The sequence below is a fragment of the Thecamonas trahens genome (assembly GCF_000142905.1).
Source record: "Thecamonas trahens ATCC 50062 unplaced genomic scaffold supercont1.52, whole genome shotgun sequence".
Classification (NCBI taxonomy): Eukaryota; order Apusomonadida; family Apusomonadidae; genus Thecamonas; species Thecamonas trahens.
This window is the reverse complement of record NW_013657628.1, coordinates 143,058-162,082: the sequence shown is the minus strand read 5'-3', so window position 1 is coordinate 162,082 and position 19,025 is coordinate 143,058. Positions and strand designations below refer to the sequence as shown.

At 62.2% G+C, this 19,025-nt stretch overlaps 6 protein-coding genes across 6 annotated transcripts; 3 read left to right on the top strand and 3 right to left on the bottom strand.

Moving 5' to 3' along the window:
* Window positions 1-72: 72 nt before the first annotated feature.
* AMSG_09607 (uncharacterized protein) lies at window positions 73-4,684 on the bottom strand (the record flags this gene model as incomplete). The annotated part of the gene is made up of 2 exons (XM_013898709.1): window positions 73-88; window positions 114-4,684. The coding sequence occupies 2 exons, from the start codon at window positions 4,682-4,684 to the stop codon at window positions 73-75; spliced, it is 4,587 nt and encodes a 1,528-aa protein (XP_013754163.1).
* Window positions 4,685-5,072: 388 nt separating this feature from the next.
* On the bottom strand, window positions 5,073-5,737 carry AMSG_09606 (uncharacterized protein; the record flags this gene model as incomplete). Its single annotated transcript, XM_013898708.1, has 2 exons — window positions 5,073-5,131; window positions 5,188-5,737. The coding sequence occupies 2 exons, from the start codon at window positions 5,735-5,737 to the stop codon at window positions 5,073-5,075; spliced, it is 609 nt and encodes a 202-aa protein (XP_013754162.1).
* Window positions 5,738-6,510: 773 nt separating this feature from the next.
* On the top strand, window positions 6,511-7,658 carry AMSG_09605 (uncharacterized protein; the record flags this gene model as incomplete). The annotated part of the gene is made up of 2 exons (XM_013898707.1): window positions 6,511-7,607; window positions 7,640-7,658. 2 exons carry the CDS (start codon window positions 6,511-6,513, stop codon window positions 7,656-7,658), a joined length of 1,116 nt encoding a protein of 371 aa, XP_013754161.1.
* A 21-nt stretch (window positions 7,659-7,679) lies between these two features.
* Window positions 7,680-9,134, bottom strand: AMSG_09604 (uncharacterized protein; the record flags this gene model as incomplete). Its single annotated transcript, XM_013898706.1, has 3 exons — window positions 7,680-7,820; window positions 8,268-9,022; window positions 9,122-9,134. 3 exons carry the CDS (start codon window positions 9,132-9,134, stop codon window positions 7,680-7,682), a joined length of 909 nt encoding a protein of 302 aa, XP_013754160.1.
* A 1,335-nt stretch (window positions 9,135-10,469) lies between these two features.
* AMSG_09603 (uncharacterized protein) lies at window positions 10,470-11,983 on the top strand (the record flags this gene model as incomplete). Its single annotated transcript, XM_013898705.1, has 2 exons — window positions 10,470-11,117; window positions 11,223-11,983. Exons 1-2 carry the CDS (start codon window positions 10,631-10,633, stop codon window positions 11,981-11,983), a joined length of 1,248 nt encoding a protein of 415 aa, XP_013754159.1. The 5' UTR covers window positions 10,470-10,630.
* A 391-nt stretch (window positions 11,984-12,374) lies between these two features.
* On the top strand, window positions 12,375-18,817 carry AMSG_09602 (DNA-directed RNA polymerase; the record flags this gene model as incomplete). Its single annotated transcript, XM_013898704.1, has 2 exons — window positions 12,375-12,449; window positions 13,300-18,817. 2 exons carry the CDS (start codon window positions 12,375-12,377, stop codon window positions 18,763-18,765), a joined length of 5,541 nt encoding a protein of 1,846 aa, XP_013754158.1. The 3' UTR covers window positions 18,766-18,817.
* Between the last annotated feature and the right edge of the window lie 208 nt (window positions 18,818-19,025).

Genomic DNA, 19,025 nt, shown 5'->3' with positions numbered 1-19,025 from the left:
CGGGGGGGGGGGGGGGAGGGACTGACGGAAGTGGGGAGGTGGGGAAGCGGGGAAGAGGGGGGCAGGGGGGCATCAGTCGCTTTTGCCGCTCGGCGGCGGCGAGGTACAGCGACTGCCGTTCGCGGTAGATGAGCCACACGTCGACAGCGAGAGCGTGGACCGAGACGAGGACAAGGGCGATGATAGCGACAAGGGTGAGGACAAAAAAGGTCGAGTCGGATGACGCCGCATCGCGCTCAGCGTACGACCCGGTGCCGATCATGAGAATGATAATGAGCATTACCGAGAGCCGGGTGTCCACCGCGTTGTAGAGCGGAAAGTAGTACGGCTCGTAGCGCGAGACAACAACGAGTGAGGTGGTGAGGAGCGCAAGCATGAGGCTGATCTGCAGGAGCTGCCGCGACGAGAAAAAGACGGCCAGAATGACGATGACCAGCCGCTTGACCAAGTTCGCCACTTCGCCCCAGTAGTACGCTTTGCGGTAGAGGCGGTAGAGGGTACCGAACCGGACGGTGACCGACGGCAGGAAGAGGATATGCCGCCGGCGGAGGAGGGCGATGCCAAAGTAGATCGGGAGGCCGAGGACGTAGACAACCAGCGCCACCAGGCCGACAGGAAGCAGCTCCCACCACTGCGAGTTGAAGCACTTGATGCCTGGGTTAGAATCGAGGACGTACGAGCCATCGGCCAGCCGCGTGCAGTCAAACATGATGAGCGCTGTCCGCGAGACGGGGATGTACAGCAGCGGTGCCAGCGCAAAGAGCACGGCGTCGACTAGGGTCCGGATCGAGACCGTGGCCAGCGGGGCAAGGCGAGTCACGTGGCGCGCGCCGACAACTTTGAAGCCTACGATGAACGCCAAGGTGACAAGGATTACAAAGAGTGGGAGCACAATCGAAAAGGCGTACTTTGCGTGGAACGATTGCAGCGCACACTCGGTGGCAAACATGTCGACGTCAATGTTGAAAACGTTGAAGAGCCGGAGCGATGCCCGCGACGCGTCCGACCACGCAAAGTTGGCATCGGCAAAGATGCCGACGACCTGAAAGGCCACAAGAATCATCGATAGTGACGCAGGCATCATATTGGTGCGGAAGAGCCGGATGAGCTCGCCCGATGCCTCGCCAGAGTTGCCCGTCCGCGCTTGGGCCGCCACTACCCGCAGCGTCCGCCACACCAGCCCGCAGGCCATTGCCGTCGCCACCACGAGCACAAGTACAAAGAGGACGACAAAAATGGCCGACGAGCCACGTGGGCACCGCTCGCACTCGGACGCCGTGTTGGAAAAGTAGCCCGGCTTGCAAACGGTGCACATGTAGCCGGTGTGCCCGTCGGCGCACGCTCCGGCGCCCAGACACGCCTTGGTCCGCGGACAGGCTACAAAGGCGCCCGAGTTGGGCGCCGTCTCAAAGTATCCGGGATTAGCAATCGGATAACCGGTCCCGCCGCTGCACGTTGCAAACGGCGGGTACTGCTGGCACGCTGCGCCGGCCTCGGCTGACGGGTGCCAGTCTCCACCGAGGCAGGTGCAGTTAGCGGCAGATTCGGATCGTGCCGGCGCGCCTGTAAACTCTGGGCACTCGCTACACTCAAATGAGCCTGCCGCCGCGTAGGTGTTGACTGGACATTCGACGCATGGACCGGTTGCCTGCACAGCCCGTGTCCCAGCCGGGCAGACCGCTGTCACTTCGACCAGCCACGGCGAGTCCTTGATCGCCACGCCACCGCGCGTGATCGAGAGCACGTACAAGCCGCCAGTCGCCGCCGTGTACCGGAACGCCAGCTTGCCGTTGGCGACACTACCCGAGAGCTCTGGCACAAACTCGACAAGTGGATCGTCCACCGTCTCCGACTCCAGCACAGCCTCGAAGCCAAGAGCACCAGACAAGGCCTCAGCTTGCACGTCCGAAATGTGGATGATGTTGTTGTACGCATCGTGCGGGCTGATGTAGAACAGAACGGGTTGGCCCTGGATCACCGATGAGCCGATGGCCAGGCCGGGTCCGTCGGCCACAGAGTTGGCGGCCGCAGGCAGGCCTGGCTCGACCTGGATCTGGAACAGCGTCGAGCCGGCCAAGGACGCGATTGGGTTCAGATTGAGAAAGACATTGAGGTTGAAGACGCCAGCCCGACGAAGCGTCACTGCACCCTTCCACACGCTCAAAGTCGCGTCCCAATCGACTGTCGCGAGAGACGACGAGGTGAGCGTAATGGCCGTGCCGGCTGGCCGAACCACGATTCGGTCGACTGCCGACGTGATGACGGTGTTGTTGGCGTCAAAGACCTGAACTTCAAAGCTCCACCCAGGAGTCATGTCTGCGGAAAACGTCACTGTGTTGAGCGAGTTGACGCGCGAGTTCGACGACGATGCCGCCGAGCAGAATGGGACGACGTCGGACCACACGCCGCCAAACTCGCACGTCAGACTAGCACCGCCGTAGTGGGTAAAGCCGGGATTGCAGACGTACGGCCCACAGGTCTCGCCAAGACGACCATGGCACGGCGGAGCAACGCCATCAACCAGAGCCGAGATCGGGCAGTAGCCGTTTGTCAGCGAGCAGCTGGGCAAGGTGCCGACCCACGAAGGCCCAACTGCGCAGGTGAGCTGGTCATCACCGCTGAGGGTGTAGCCCGGGTCACAGGCGTAGGTGCACGCGCCGCCGATGACACGAGAGCAATCACCACGGGTCCCATTGCCAGGCGCAGGTGGACCCTCGCCGCAGTACACTCCATCGATGATGCAAGCAGGTTCGGTGCCGGACCACACGCCCGACGACGTTGTGCCGGCGAGGCATGTCCGTTCCGTCGAGCCAGTCAGCAAGTACCCAGTGTTGCAGGTAAAGCTGCACGAGTCACCAAGACTGTTGCCACACGCCAGGGCGCCGCCGTTATCCGGCGGCGGGAGGCCACTACAATAGCCGAATATCTTCGTGCATGATCCCAGTGACACATCCCAAGTGCTCGCAGAGGTGCATGTTGCCACAAGCGAGCCAGACGGCTCGTAGCCGGGCTCGCAGACAAATGTGCACTGACCGCCAACCGAACGATCGCACGCGGCAATAAAGCCGCTGCTCGGCGCGGGAAGGACTGGGCAGAATTCGGAATCAAGGGCGCATGATGGCGCGGTGCCCGTCCAAGTCCCGCCGGCATCTTCGCCGTCGACGCACGTTCGAACCGCATCGCCCAACAGGTCATAGCCCGGATTGCAGTCCGCCGGGCCGCAAACGGTGTTGAGGCTCTGGTCGCAAGCCGCGAGCGAGCCGTTGCCCGGTGCGGTGAGCAGTGGACAAAACTCTGGATCAGGGATGCACGAGCCGAACGAGTTCGACCAAGCCGGGCCCGCCAGGCAAGTCATCGTCTGGGCCTGGTCCGGCACATAGCCGCTGCTGCAGGAATATGAGCATGTGGCTCCAATCGAGCGCGCGCAAGTGTCCAAGACGGCATGAGACGGCGGTGTGACACTGGGGCAGTAGAACTCAATGGCATCACATGTTGCCGTCGTGCCAGACCAAAGCCCACCAGAGTTACACGTCCTGCTTGCCGTGCCGCTCACCTCATAGCCGGCATTGCATGTCACTGGCCCGCAGACTTCACCCAATGTGCCGGAGCACGCGCCGCGCGTGCCATTGCCCGGGATGGCGAGCGGAGTACAGTAGTTGGGCTGAAGTGTGCACGAGCCAAGCGCGCCTGACCAGCTTCTGTCGGACTCGCACGTGAAGTGATCGTTGCCCGCGAGCGAGTAGCCTTGCTCACACTCAAAGACACACTCGCCACCCTGTGATCCGTCGCAAGAGTAGAGCTCAAAATGCGGCGGAGCTGGTGGGACACTGGCTATTTCACAATACCCATTATCCTCGGTACAAATGGTCACGGTGCCAGACCAAACACCCGAGCTGCTCGACTCGGCGTTGCAAGTCCTTGTTGCCGAGCCAGCAGTGCGGACATAGCCAAGGTTGCATGTGTATGTAGCCTCACTGTTGATAGAGAGCGAGGGTACAGCAACCATGCCATTATGCGGCGGAAGAAGCGGACTACAGTAGCTGTCGATGGGCTCGCACGTCCCGCGGGTACCGGTCCAAGTCGGCCCCGCCGAGCAAGTGAGGCGGCCGGAGCCACCGACTATCTCGTAGCCGTCACTACACGAGTAGAGGCAACCGCCATCGATGGCACGGGAACACTCTCCCGTGACCATATTGGACGACGGCGTAGGAGATGGAGGGCAGTAGTTGCTTACTGGCGTGCACGCGGCAATCGATCCGTTCCACACGCCACCAAGCTGGCAGGTGCGGGTAATCGAGCCCGACAACGAGTAACCCGCGTTGCACACAAAGTCGCCGCAGACGTCACCGAGCGTGCCTTTGGCGGCGCACGATGAGGTGATAGCACCATTAGCAGGAGCCGATAACTGGGTGCAGTAGTTGCCGTCGAGAGAGCAAACGACATCGGTGCCGGACCAGCCTCTATCGCTCTGGCAGGTGCGAGAAGTCGAGCCAGACGAGCGAGTGTAGCCCGCGTTGCAAGTGAACACCCCGCACACTTCGGACACGGTCCGTTCGCACGAACCCGAGATGTAACCGTTCGCCGGCGGCGAGAGCTGTGGACAAAAGTCGGGCGTGGCGGTGCAGATCATTTCCATGCCTCCCCAGCTCTTGTCGCTCTTGCAAGTCCGCGAAGTCGATCCCATTGGAGTGTACCCTAGGTTGCAACCAAAGCTGCCACAGACAGCGTTGAGGCTGCGGTTGCAGGTGTTGGAAATGAAGCCATCGTCAGGCGGCGAAAGCAGAGGGCAGTATGAGTCGTCGGCTTGACATCCTGCAATGTTGGGAGAGGCCCAGACAGCGTTGAGGCGGCAATACCGGGAAACTTGGCCAGTCTGGCCGGTAGGACAGGGCCTGAGAGCCGTCTGACCCGCGTTGGTGACCGGCCATGCCCCCTGCGATTCACAGATACCTTGGTGGGCGCTAACGACCACGTTAATGATCGCCATGGATATAATCCAATCCCCGTCGGCCCGAGGTTTGGGCCACGCATGCTCGCGGGTCATGGGAGGTATGTCGAGACTCGAGGACCTCTCAGTAGGTGTCGATGCAGACGACTGCATGCCTATCATCTTCGGCCCGGCCCTTGATGCCTGTGAAGACGACGAGGAAATCTGAACCGAGTCACACTGATGATTGCCCGCAACACGAATGCCAACACCGAGATATCCATTGTTGAGAGCATCAACGAGTGCAGGCTGCGGGGCAGCGAGGCCCCACTTGTCGGATGACGAGCCGTAAGAAACCGGTGGCGGTGGCGGGCCATTGGGGAGGAGCGCGCGGTTTGCTGTCTTGGGTGACGAGTCGAAGAAAGAGGTACCAAAGGCCGATGCATTACGGAGGGTAACGAGTGTTGTCCTAGCCGTGCTGATCCCACAGCGCGACTCGTAGGAGTAGGGAATGTCGATCTTGATGCCATCGATAATGTAGCCCAGCGGGATGTTGAAGGCAAACCCGCCGTGGGCGTTCAAGTTGGAGGTAAAATCGCTTGCAGACGGGGATTCATCCGTCAAGACGCCAAACTGCCAATTGGCTCGTAGGCTCGTTTCGTACGCAAACACGTTGCCAGTGCTTGCGGTAAACGTGTTCGCTGTAGCAGTTCCAGCAATGAGCAGGAAAACGAGGACAGCGACCACAAGCTGCCGAGTGACGTGAGCGGCAGCACTTGCGGGGGGCAGCCGACATGAGACAGAACGCATGACAATGTTAGAATGAAATAGCTTGAGCTTGTTGAGCTTCTGCTGTAGGTGGGTGGGGGGGGGGAGGGGGGGGTGGTGGGGGGGGGGGGCCGAGAGGAGTAAGCGGAAGATGTTGCAAAAACTAATATTTCAGTCAGAAAAAGGTTTGGAGAGCCACCATGAAACACGATGGCCTGCTGCTGCTGTCGTGATGCGCGGGCAATGGTGGTGAAGCCAGCTATAGAGAGGAGGAGGGATGTCAGAGAGGGAGGGAGGGCGACGATACGAAATGTCGATGATGAGACGCAAATTGTGTCGATCGATGCCCTGGAGAGTAGTGCAGACAGGAAGGGTGCGGCAGCCATTGACATAGTTGCACAGCCACTCCATCACAAATCCTATGTTGATACCTCCGCTCGCGAGCATTTCGATAGATTGGTATATCAACGGCTCGTCGCTGCCGCCCATCGAGGTCGCCGATCGACGGACGGTCAGCCTGCGGTCGGTTGGTCGGCCAGTCAGTCGTCGGTCGGTCGGTCGGTCAGCCTGCGGTCGGTCGGTCGGTCGGTCAGTCGGCGGAGGAGGAGAAGGGGGCTGCCACCATAACAGCAAGAGCGTTTACCACGACCACGACCTGCACACACACGGAGGACACCCGACTTTGACACTCCATGTCGCTGTCAAACAAGCGCGGTCGCAGCAGTAGTCCGTCAGGGCACGGTGGCCAGCACCCGCCGCCCACAAGCGATGACGTAATGGTCGGTGGCGGTGGCGAGCCGAGCAAGCGGCAGAGGATGCTGGACGGCGGGCGGGCTGGGGCTGGGGCTGGGACCGCGAGGACTGCATCGTCGACAATGACTACGTCGTCGATTGCATCGGCTAGCTCTTCGGCTGGCGCGCCGACGAGCTCGTCGTCTGCTGTTGCGAGACATGGGGCCGGATCATCATCACGGCGGCCGGCTACAGGGGGGACTCCTCGACCGGGAAAGGGGCTGGTGGTACCAGAGGCGGTGGCTGCGGTGGCATCGCGCGTGGTAGCGGTCTCACAAAACTTGTCATCGCAGCCAGAGCACTACAATCCACTGCTGCTGGAAAGTCATTTGCTGAAGAAGATCATGGAGGCACACGCCGAGATGGCGGCTGCGGTTGCGTCGGCGGTGGCCGAGGGCGCGCCCAAGCCGGTGCTGGAGATCGAGGCCAAGCTTGGCTTCCTTGCCCTCAAGACGCTGCCGGACTCGCGAATCAACATCGGTGTAGGTGTCAAGGGTGAGATGATGCTCGACGACTCGCGAGTCATGTTCAACTCGACGGTCGCCTCGGTCTTTGACCGGTTCAAGAACCTGTTTAACCGGCTGGTCGGCTCGGGCAAGCTCACCCGGTATCACAAAAAGAGCATCGACCGCAAGTTTGAGCTGCGGCCGGGTGGGCCCAAAGCACGGGCGTCGTTTGACATCGACCCCGTGCGCGGCCTGGCCTCGCGGCCGTCATCCGTCATCCGCAAGAAGCGGCTCGGCGACATCGACGTGTGGTGCCCGTCAGCAGGCTTCGACCTCCGCATCTCGACCTCATCCGAGACCGCCCTCCCGCCCGAGACTGTCTCGGAGGCGACCCAGTTTGTGGCCCGCGACAGGCGCGAGAAAGAGCGTCGGACGTACACTTTTGGCGCGTGGCGCATCGACCTGACTGAGGTCAAGTACGCATCCGGAAACGTCTGCCGCGAGCTCGAGGTTGAGATTGTCGACACCGACTTGCTCTCCGACGCCATTGCCGCCTTTGCGCAGGGCTATCCTTCGCCGCTCTTCTCGCTTGTCTCCAAGTTTATGCATGTTGTCCGTCAGCTCGCGTGCATCATGGACATTCAGGTCGGCGACGCAGCGCCTCAGACCGCCGAGTGGGCCGCCATGCGCGCCAAGAACAACGCAGTGGCTCTGGCCGCGGCTAGCTACGCCCGCTCTCGTAGACGTCACAATTGAACGTTGTGCGCCTTGAGCATGGCGTCCAGAATGGCGTCCTGCTGCGCTAGAACAGCCGTCACGGCTTGATGCATGATCTCACGGTCCTTGCGCAACGCAAGCATGTACTGCCGCCGCGACGCCTCCATTGCCTGTAGCAATCGGCCTGCTGTGTCCTCGGACAGCATGCCCAGCCGCCGTTGGCGCTTAATCTGGCGTATCGCCTCATCGTCGTCGCCCTCGTCATCATCGTCACCGTCAAGATCCAGGGAGAGCTGGCGCGATCGTGAACTTGGCGACACCTGGCTACCGGTCGGCCGTCGCCGCTTTCGTGACGCCAGCAACTCGGAAACCTCGGCTACCGCCATCGTCGGTGGCAAGCTGTCGGCCAGCCGCGTGGTGCGGTTCAGGGCGTCGGCACCTGAACAACTCGGAGCATCGCTCACCGCATCCGACGTCATAGACTTCGCGGGCTGCTTACGCCGACTCGGCGAAGCCTTCCGAGCCCGGCGGTTTCGCTCAGCGCGATCCTTGGTGGTCTCTTCTACCCATTCGGAGCTCGAACTATGACTCGAGTCAGATTCGGTCGTCGCAGCCACCTTTGCCGCAGCCACCTTTGCCGCAGCCTTTCCCTGCGTTCTCCGCCGCGCTGCTCGCTCGCCACGGGATTCGTGCAGCGCTGCCTTGGCCCCGGCCCGGGTGTCCGCCTTGGCCGCAGCCGGCGAAGCCTTGTCTTGCGCGGCTTCCTTGGTTTCGGCTGGCAAGCGCGCTGGACTCTTCCGCACCGACTTTCTCACGCTCGAGACCTTCTTGCCCTGCGCCGACTGTTTCTCATCCACGAGCGGTGGCAACGAGGTGTGGGCCCCGGTACGGTCCTTGATAATCGTCTCGAGCTCGATCTTCGTCATCGGCTTAAAGTGCTCGCTCGAATCCGAGTGCAACGAGCCACCCTCTGACCAGTCATCCGATACCGTCATCTCAGCATACGACTCTTCGTACGTGTACTCGCCGCGAGACCCACTTCCAGACTCGTTTTCCGATTCCAGGGCCTTGGCCTTGGACTTGCCGGCTTCTGACTCGCGCGGTGTCGCCTGGGTCGTCGCCGGTGGCACACGAGTAAAGGCCGACTTGGTGGAGCCCGTAGATGTGCTGGCGGCGGGCGAGACCAGACCCTTATGTGACGGCATGATCGGCTCGTTTGTCGGTCTCTTGGAGCTATTACTGTTGCTCTTGTTCCTGATCTTATCCTTGCCCTTGCCCTTGCCCTTGCCCTTGCCCTTGCCCTTGCCCTTTTCCTTCGCCTTGCCCTTGCCTTTGCCCTTGCCCTTACCCTTGCCCTTGCCCTTGACCTTACCTATGATCTTAGATTTCCCAGCTTCGTCTGGGTGCGACACCTTTCCGCCACGGCCCGTTGCCTCACCGTGCGTCCTAGCCGCTGCAGATGGAATCGGACGCGAGACAAGCATGGGAGCACGACGAGTAGAGACAACATACTTGCCGCCTCGCCCACGAATGCCCACACCCTTTCCCCTCGACAACTCACCCGTCGATGCTGGGGCCGAGGCAGAAGCAGAGTGTGCGGCACGACCAGTGACTGACTGACCTGCAGAGGAGCCGTGTCCACGGCTGGCGGCACCACTCGAGCGAGGCGGAGTAGCGGTCCCAGACCGAGAACCAGAAACGGGATCAGTTGTTGTCATCATCGAATTCGTAGTTGAACTTTGCGCCGATGCAGCCAGTGGAGAGACGGGCAGGCCAACCGAGTGTGTCGCCAGTGACGACAGTGCCTCTGCCGCAGACGTTGTTGGCACTTTGGTCTCGACACTCATACCGTTGGAAACCAGACAACACACACTTCTTCAACTTGTATGGCACACACCGACAGGCACAAACCCCACTTTGCTATGTAACCCACAAATGGTAGTCTTTTCCACAGGTAGCGAGGGGTGAGGCGTGAAGAGGGTGAGGTGCTGCTGTCTTGCCACGTCTTCCACGAGGGATGACTAACAGTCGAATCATCAACGGGTTTTTTTGACGGGAGCTATGGCGTGTACAGGTTGGTGGTTCTCTGTCTAAGGCTCCATGAGAGGGTGGATGGATGAGAAAAAGGCAAAGAGTTGGTAGATGGCACAGTGTGAGAGAAGGGGATAGTAGTGGATGGAGTGTGATGAGGACGAGGAAGGGAATCAAGGGTTTGCAAAGAGGTAGCCGAGTCGAGGGGCTGGGCGGCAAGCGGGAGTTGTGTATTTTGCCCACTTGCGGAGCGAGCTGCATCGGTTGGTTGCAAGTGCTGATAAGTATACCCATGATACTTTGAATACATTCAGTAACTGCTTACAGCAAAAGGCACAGCTTCAACTTTGATCTTACAATGTCATCCCTTGCAAGTGCTCCGTACAGCTGTACTTCTCCGTCTGCAGCCAAAAAAGCAACAACAATACGATCAGGTAAACTAAAAGATCAAGCCATAGGAAGCCACCCCCCCCCCCCGTTACTCCCAGCAAGCAAGTACAGGTCAAACGGTATCAAAAGCAGCTACTTCAAGAGACATATGGCAAGCAATTTTGCATCAGGCGTACATAAAACGTATCGCAGTCATAGCCGTCATCACTGTCAGATCTGCTGCCTCCCTATACCCGCTCACAGCCTGCGCCAGCCCTGCCTGACCTGACTGCCAGCCGCCAGCCGCCAGCCGGTGACAACCTTCCCTACCGCACTCTAATACCGTCTCCCCTCAACAGCTCGAGCGGGTAGAGCGAGAGGCTTGGCGGGTATGTTGTCGCAGGGAGTACCACAGGGAGCGCTTTCTGTCCGAGTTGTGGCTGCCGAGGTAACTCGGGACGGGCCAACCGTGTATCGGCTGCGAGTCTCGGACGTCGACTGCCTGACGGGCATCCCGTCGTCATGGCACATCCATCGACGCTTCTCCGAGCTGCTTGCTCTGCACTCTGCTCTGAACAAGATGCTCACGCTCGATCACCGATCGCTCCTCCCGGTCTTTCCTCCCAAGCGCTACTTTCGCAACAAGGCCGCGGCCTTTATCGCCACCAGATCTCGCGCACTCCAGACATACTTTGACGAGCTGACCGCCTCGCCGCTGCTTGCTTCGCTCGGTTTTCTGCGCTGGGCGCTCCAGCCGCCGCCCTCCCTTCGCTCGCTCCTTGCTCACATCAAAGTGGCGAGTGATCCTACTGTCAAGGCCTTTGATGGCCTGCTCGCTAGCGTGGATGCCCGGATTCGCTCGCTCGACGCCGGCCTGGCTCGTGGTGGCCTGGCATGGTGCGAGGTTGTATGGGCTGGTTATGGCGAGCCGCTAGCAAAAGCTGGCATCGACGAGCTGCTGGCGGCGGCGCGCGCCATTCCGTATCCCATCCGCTCGTCGGGTGCAGAGACTCAGGTGCTCGCTCGGGCACGGATTATTGAGCTGCTTCACGATGGGCTCGACGAGGGTGGCTTTCCCTCGCCCACCCGCCCACTGTCAACTGATGGCTACTGGGCAGATTGGGTGGCAGCAGCGCGACGGGCAAGCAGTAGCAGGCGGCAGCGAGTCGCAGACAGCGACGCCGCCGGCGACGAGCACCCGCATCTCGCTGCCATGCTTGACGCCGACTTGCCGCGGACGCTCCGCGGTGCGCGCTGGCTGCACACGCCGCAGGCGCGAGCGTTGCATCGTGGTTTGATTGAGCGGTATGTGAAGACCCGCCCTGACGACGGGTACTCGCAAGCCCTGGCCATGCCTGTGGCGGCTATCATGTTTGTGGCACTCGATGGGAGGGTGCTTGGTCCGCACTCGCTTGACAGCAGCGAGGCGACATGCTGTGTGGCGAATGCGCTTGCACCTGCTGTGGTGGCCGAGCTGGACCTTGTAGTTGGTCATGTCCTAGATCGGCTGGCCGCGTTTCGCCAGGCGTCGATGGTGGTGACCGAGCGTGTCACCGCGCGTGTCGTCGCGTCCGGACCTGGCGCTGCGGTTGCGAGTGCACTCGAGGCCGCTGGCCTCGACCTGGTTGTCCTCCTCCCACGGTGGCTCAAGCTGATGTGGCTCGACGAGCTGCCAGGCTTGGCAACGCTAGCGCTTCTGGACGCGGTCATCACTGCCGACACGGATGACGATGCGTGCGAGCTGGTCGAGGCCGCATGCGTGGCGCTCATTCTCTTCCTCCACCACCAGCAGGTATTTGAAGATCCGGCTTTGATCTTCCGACTCTGCAAGTCGGTAAGCCCATGGGCTGGTGATCCAGCTGCCGCTAATCCAACCTGGCTGGTTGATGGCGCCGCCGCTGTTAGCCTTGCTGCGCCTGCTACCAACAGGTGATGGTGGTGGACACGCGATGCCGACCCTGTTCAAGCCAGCCCAGCTCGACAAGCGGAAATGAATGTCCCACGCCGAGTTGCCGACCTGCCTGGCGTGAGAAGCCCGGGGATACGGTCTGGGACACGGAGCGAGGCCGAGGGGTACGGGCTTGCCGCGACCTTGACCATGCCTGGCAACGCGAAGGCCAGGCCGCAGACCAGGCAAGGCGGGCTTGCCTGTTCGGGTACTGGACCCTGGCAGGCACGGCCGGGACCCTTGAGTGCGGACGAGGGAACGGCTCCGATTGTCCGGTACCGTTGGCCTGTTTCGTAGAGTTGAACGAGATCGTGTCGATCAAAGTCGTTGTCGCTACACTTGACTCGCCCGAGCCACAGCCACCGCACACCACACCATGTCCGCACAGGAGGAGCAGCAGCAGTATGATGAGGAGGAGGCTTTTGGCCCGCTCCCCGTCGACCAGCTTCAGGTATGTGCCACGTCTTTCCTCCTCCCTATCCCCCGGAACTCTCTCCTTGCTCATACCCCCCGGTGGCCAAGCCCCCAGTCGGCGTCCGAAAAGGGTCGCAGAATGGCGGCTCACCCTAAAAAGGTCGTGATTCCGACTATGGTTCCTCCGCACCGCCCCACCCCCACGCGCACCTCCTCCCGGCAGCACCTATGCGTCCCCAAGCCCTCCAACCATGCATTGACCTCTTCTACATGTCGGTCAGAACATATGTCTTGACAATGGGATTAGAGCATTACCAGAGCATGCCCTAGACCCCCCATGGGAACCGCCAGTCGGCAGCCCCGCTGCGTGTGGCGCCCAAAACACGACCTTTTTGGACCCACTCACCTCCCCCTCCCTCCCCCACCCCCCCCCCCCCCCCCCGCCCCAAGCCATCGATTGGGCGTCGAGTCGCATTGGCGCTGGCGGCGAAAGCGGCTACGGGGCTGGGAGGGACGAGGCGACCTTTTGTACGGTTGTCTCGTGAGCAGGAAAGGTATGCAGTTGAAACCATTACCCCCACCATGTACATAGATGTACAAGGTGGGAGTTGGTAGACTTGCATGGAGGTTGGGGGTGGCAGGGCTTGCTGTGGAGGGGCATGTTCAGAGGAGGGGGGGGCTGTGTGTGGAGAGGGCCGACGGATGCATTTTTTGGTTTGGCGGCATAGAGGAGGGGGGGAGGGGGTGGGGGAGGAGGGGAGGGAGGGGGGAGGGGGAGGGGACGACGGACATGGGTAGCGAGACTGACGATGGAAGTATGATGATACTGATACTGGCCTGGTGTTGGACAATGGACTGGAATGGGGTGTGTTGGGCTTGTGGAGTAGATGGCGTACCTGTTCGAGCCGTCTCCGCAACCGCTCAAGACAGTGAGCCGGCTCCAGTTTGGGGTCCTCTCGCCAGAGGCCATCCGTGAGTCTTCTGTGGCGCTCATTGACCAGCCGGATACGTGGGTGAACGGCAAGCCGCGTAAGGGAGGCCTCTCCGACCCGCGGTTGGGCACCATCGACTTTGGTGTCAAATGCCAGACGTGCGGGCAGGACCATCCACACTGCCCGGGACACTTTGGCCACCTCGACCTCTCCAAGGCAGTCTACCACCTTGGCTTTATCAACTATGTGCTCAAGATTCTGCGGTGCGTGTGCGTCAACTGCTCGCGGCTGCTGATCGACGTCAACGACGTCAAGTACAAGGCGAGCCTGGACCGGGCGGAGCAGCCGCAGGACCGGCTGTTTCTGCTCTCGACCCTGTGCTCGACGGTGACGCGGTGCCCGTCGGGCGCGACGGAGGACTCGATTCCGACCTCCGAGACGTCGCCGGTCCACAAGGGATGCGGCAACTACCAGCCGACCTACCGGCGCGATGGGATCAAGATCCGTGCAACGTACGGGTCGGACAAGGCGCGCGGGCAGGGTGACATCGGGACGCGCAAGACGCGGATGTCTGCCGAGCAGGTGCGCGAGATCTTTGCGCGGATCTCGGATAAGGATTGCCTGGCGATGGGCCTCTCGCCCAAGTGGGCGCGGCCGGAGTGGCTCATCACGACGGTCATGCCGATCCCGCCGCCTGCGGTCCGGCCGCATGTGATGATGTCGTCGACACAGCGGAACGAAGACGACCTGACGCTCGCGCTGGCGGAGATCATCAAGGCGAACAAGACGCTGAGCACGCAGATTATCAACGGCTCGCCGCAGAACGTGATCAACGAGTTTGTGGACCTCCTGCAGCACCACACGGGGACGTACATCTCGAACACGTCGCCGGCGTTTGCGCCGGCCGAGAACCGGTCGGGCCGGCCGCTCAAGACCATTTCCGAGCGGCTCAAAGGCAAGGAGGGCCGCGTCCGCGGCAACCTCATGGGCAAGCGCGTGGACTTTTCGGCGCGTACGGTCATTACGCCGGACCCGAACCTCAACGTGGACCAGGTCGGCGTGCCGCGATCGATTGCGGCGAACCTGACGTTCCCCGAGTACGTGACGGCCTTTAACCGCGAGTCGCTCATGGCGCTCGTCCGCAACTCGTTTGAGAACGGGCCTGACGCGTATCCGGGCGCCAAGACGATCATCCGCGACGACGGGACCAAACTTGATCTGCGGTACATCTCGCGCGAGACCGACCTTGTTCTTGCGCCGGGCTACGTGGTGGAGCGGCATGTGCGCGACGGCGACGTGGTGGTCTTTAACCGGCAGCCGTCGCTGCACAAGATGTCGATGATGGGCCACAAGATCAAGGTCATGCCGTACTCGACGTTCCGGCTCAACCTCTCTGTGACGACGCCGTACAACGCCGATTTCGACGGTGACGAGATGAACCTGCACGTCCCACAGTCGCTGGGGGCCAAGGCGGAGGTCATGGAGATCATGATGGTGCCCAAGAACATTGTGACGCCTGCGTCGAACCGGCCGGTCATGGGCATTGTGCAGGACACGCTGCTCGGGACGTACCTGTTCACTTCTCGCGACACGTTTATGGAGCGCGACCTGGTGATGAACCTGCTCATGTGGGTGCCCGACTGGGACGGGCGCATTCCCACGCCGGCGATTCTCAAGCCCAAGCCGCTGTGGACCGGCAAGCAGCTGTTTTCGCTCATCATGCCGAACGTCAACCTGAGGACCAAGTCTGGCACGGCGCCGGACAAGGCTGAGGGGCCGATTTCGCCGACCGACACCAAGGTGCTCATCGAGGCCGGCGTCCACCTCTCGGGCCGGCTGTGTAAGAAGACTGTGGGTAACAAGGCGAACGGGCTCATCCATCTGGTGTGGATCGAGCACGGCCCCGAGGCGGCGCGGTCGTTCCTCGACGCCATCCAGCGGGTGGTCAACAACTGGCTCTGCCAGCACGCCTTCTCGGTCGGCATCGGCGACATGGTTGCGGACGACCGGACCATGGCCAACATCCACCAGCTGCTGAAGGACGCCAAGGTCAAGGTCCGCGAGCTCATCCACGACGCGCAGCAAGGCAAGCTCGTCTCTAAGCCAGGCATGACCATGCGCGAGACGTTTGAGGCCGAGGTCAACAGCACGCTCAACATTGCCTCTGGCCAGGGTGGCACGTCGGCCGGTCTCTCGCTCCGGGCCGACAACCGGGTTAAGATCATGGTCGACGGTGGCTCCAAGGGTTCTTCGATCAACATTGGGCAGATGGTGGCGTGTGTGGGCCAGCAGAACGTGGAGGGCAAGCGCATTCCCTACGGCTTTGTCGGCCGCACCCTCCCGCACTTTCACAAGGACGACTACGGACCCGAGTCGCGCGGTTTTGTCACCAACTCGTACCTCAAGGGCCTCACGCCGCAGGAGTTCTACTTTCACGCCATGGGTGGCCGCGAGGGTCTCATCGATACGGCGGTCAAGACAGCCAAGACCGGTTACGTCCAGCGGCGGCTGGTCAAGGCCATGGAGTCGCTGATGGTGCAGTACGACTCGACGGTGCGCAACGCGCAGGGCGTGGTCATCCAGTTCCTCTACGGCGAGGACGGCATGGAGGCAACGCTCCTCGAGCACCAGTTCCTCGACTCGGCCATGATGACCAACGAGAGGCTGCACGCGGTGTACTCGATCAACACCTCGAACGAAGAGATGGCGCGGTATACCACGCCGCAAGTGTGGAACGAGCTCAAGGAGTCGCGCGCGCTCCGCGAGGAGCTCAAGGACGAGTTCAACACCATTGCCGCCGACCGCGACATGCTTCGCCGCGTCTGCGTCTCGACGACCGACATGGGCATCATGGCCTCGGGCTCGGTCCGCATCGTCCTCCCGGTCAACCTCAAGCGGCTCATCTGGAACGCGCAGAAGATCCACTCGTCGCCGTCGTCGGTCTCGGACCTCTCGCCGCACGACATCATCACCGGTGTCCGCTCGCTCCTCGACGACCTTGTTGTCTGCCGCGGCGACGACCCCATTACCCGCGAGGCGCAGGCGAACGCGACCATGCTGTTCAAGGCGCACGTCCGTGCCACACTCGCCTCAAAGCGCGTGCTCCGCGAGTACAAGCTCTCGTCGGCCGCCTTTGAGTGGCTCCTCGGTGAGATTCGGACCAAGTTCCTAACCACTATTGCCCACCCGGGCGAGATGGTCGGCGCGCTTGCGGCGCAGTCGATCGGTGAGCCGGCAACGCAGATGACGCTCAACACCTTCCACTTTGCCGGTGTCTCCGCCAAGAACGTAACGCTCGGTGTCCCGCGGCTGGAGGAGCTGATCAACGTGGCCAAGGCAAACCGGACGCCGTCGAACACGGTCTTTCTCGCCGAGCACATTGCTTTTGACCAAGACGCTGCCAAGGCTGTTCTCCACGAGCTGCAGAACACCACACTCGGGCACGTCACCGACCGCACCGAGATTTGGTTCGATCCGGACCCGCTCAACACCGTTGTGGAGGAGGACCGCCAGTTTGTGACCGACTACTATGGGCTGGAGGACATGCCCGAGGACGAGATCATGTCGCCGTGGCTTCTCCGCATTGTGCTCTCGCGCGAGGAGCTCTCCAAAAAGTCGCTCAAGGTCAAGGACGTCGAGGCTGCTCTCAACCGCGAGTTTGTCTCGCTCCACGTCATCACCACGCCCGACACGGCCGACCCGCTCGTGGTCCGCGTCCGGTTCCAGGTCGACTCGTCGGAGAGCGGTAAGGAGGAGGCGATGCGGGACAACATCCTGCTCACCAACATCCAGTCGACGCTCCTCTCCATCATCCGCGTCAAGGGCTTCCGCGAGTTCAAGAAGGTCTTCCTCACCTCGCAGGAGATCATGATTGAGGATCCGGAGACCGGAACGTACGACAAGCGGACCGAGAACTACCTCGAGACCGAGGGCGTCGACCTCCAGCGGCTGCTTGCGCACCCCGCCGTCGACGCTACCCGGACGACCTCCAACTCGGTGGTCGAAGTCATCCAGGTGCTCGGCATCGAGGCTGCCCGCCAGGCTCTCTTCCACGAGCTGCACCACGTCATTTCGTTTGGTGGCTCGTACGTCAACTATCGCCACCTCGCCCTCCTCTCCGACGTCATGACCTACCGCGGTGAGCTGCTGCCCATTACTCGTCACGGTACCAACCGCGTGGAGAACGGCGCGCTCATGCGGTGTTCGTTCGAGGAGACGACCGACGTCCTCATGCTCGCTGCTGCCATGGGCGAGGTCGACCCGCTTGCCGGCGTCTCCGAGGCTATCATCATGGGCAACCTGCCGCGCATCGGCACCGGCGCCTTTGACCTCTTCCTCGACGAGTCCAAGCTCGCTGACGCTGTCGAGGTCTCGGTCCTCGCCGACTCGGGTGACGCGCTGCAGTACGTGCCCATGTCACCGGGCGACGGCTTTGCCGCTGCCACCCCCTACGCTGCTGGCGGCATGCTCTCGCCGGCCGCGGCTGGCGGCTGGTCGCCGGCTGCGGGCGGCTCGTTCTCGCCGGCCACCTTTTCGCCTGGCGGCGCGGGCTTCTCGCCGGCCGGCGCTGGCTTCTCGCCGGCTGGCGCTGGCTTTTCGCCGGCACCGGCGTCACCGGGCCTCTCGCCGGCGTCGCCGGCATACACCCCGTCGTCGCCGGCCTTCCAGTCGCCGGCTTCGCCGGCCTACTCGCCGACGTCGCCGGCGTATGGCGCTGGCTCGCCGGCCTCGCCAGCGTACTCGCCGACGTCGCCGGCGTATGGTGCTGGCTCGCCAACGTCGCCGGCATACTCGCCGACTTCTCCGGCGTATGGTGCCGGCTCGCCGACGTCGCCTTCGTACTCGCCGACGTCGCCTGCCTATGGCGCCGGCTCGCCGACGTCGCCGTCGTACTCGCCGACGTCGCCGGCGTATGGCGCGTCACCGACATCGCCGTCGTACTCGCCGACGTCGCCCGCCTATGGTGCCTCGCCGACGTCGCCGTCGTACTCGCCGACGTCGCCCGCCTATGGTGCCTCGCCGACGTCGCCGTCGTACTCGCCGTCGTCGCCTGCCTATGGTGCCTCGCCGACGTCGCCATCGTACTCGCCGTCGTCGCCTGCCTATGGTGCCTCGCCGACGTCACCGTCGTACTCGCCGTCGTCGCCTGCCTATGGTGCCTCGCCGACGTCGCCGACATACTCTCCGACGTCGCCGACCTACGGCGCGTCGCCAACGTCGCCGGTCTACTCGCCGTCGTCGCCGACCTACGGAGCATCGCCAACGTCGCCGGTCTACTCGCCGTCATCGCCGGCGTATGGCGCGTCGCCAACGTCGCCGGTTTACTCGCCGACATCACCGACGTACGACGCATCGCCCGGCGCAGCCTACTCGCCGTCGTCTCCGCAGTACAACGACAACGACGACGAGCCCAAGTACTAGAAACAACAGCTTGTTCGCTCTGTCTATCAACCGTAAACTGTTTGTGTCCGTATTATCCTGATCCTTATCCAGCCAGCCAAGCCCAACCTAGCCACATGGCGACCAATCCGCCACGACGGTCGTGATCGCGCCAGCTGCAAGCCAACAACACCACACGCTTTCGCCACCGGCACCCGCCCCCTTCCCCCCTCACCCACACCTCTCACCCTCCCCCCCTACCCTCTCACCCCCCCCCCCCCCTACCCCCCCTACCTCTCCCC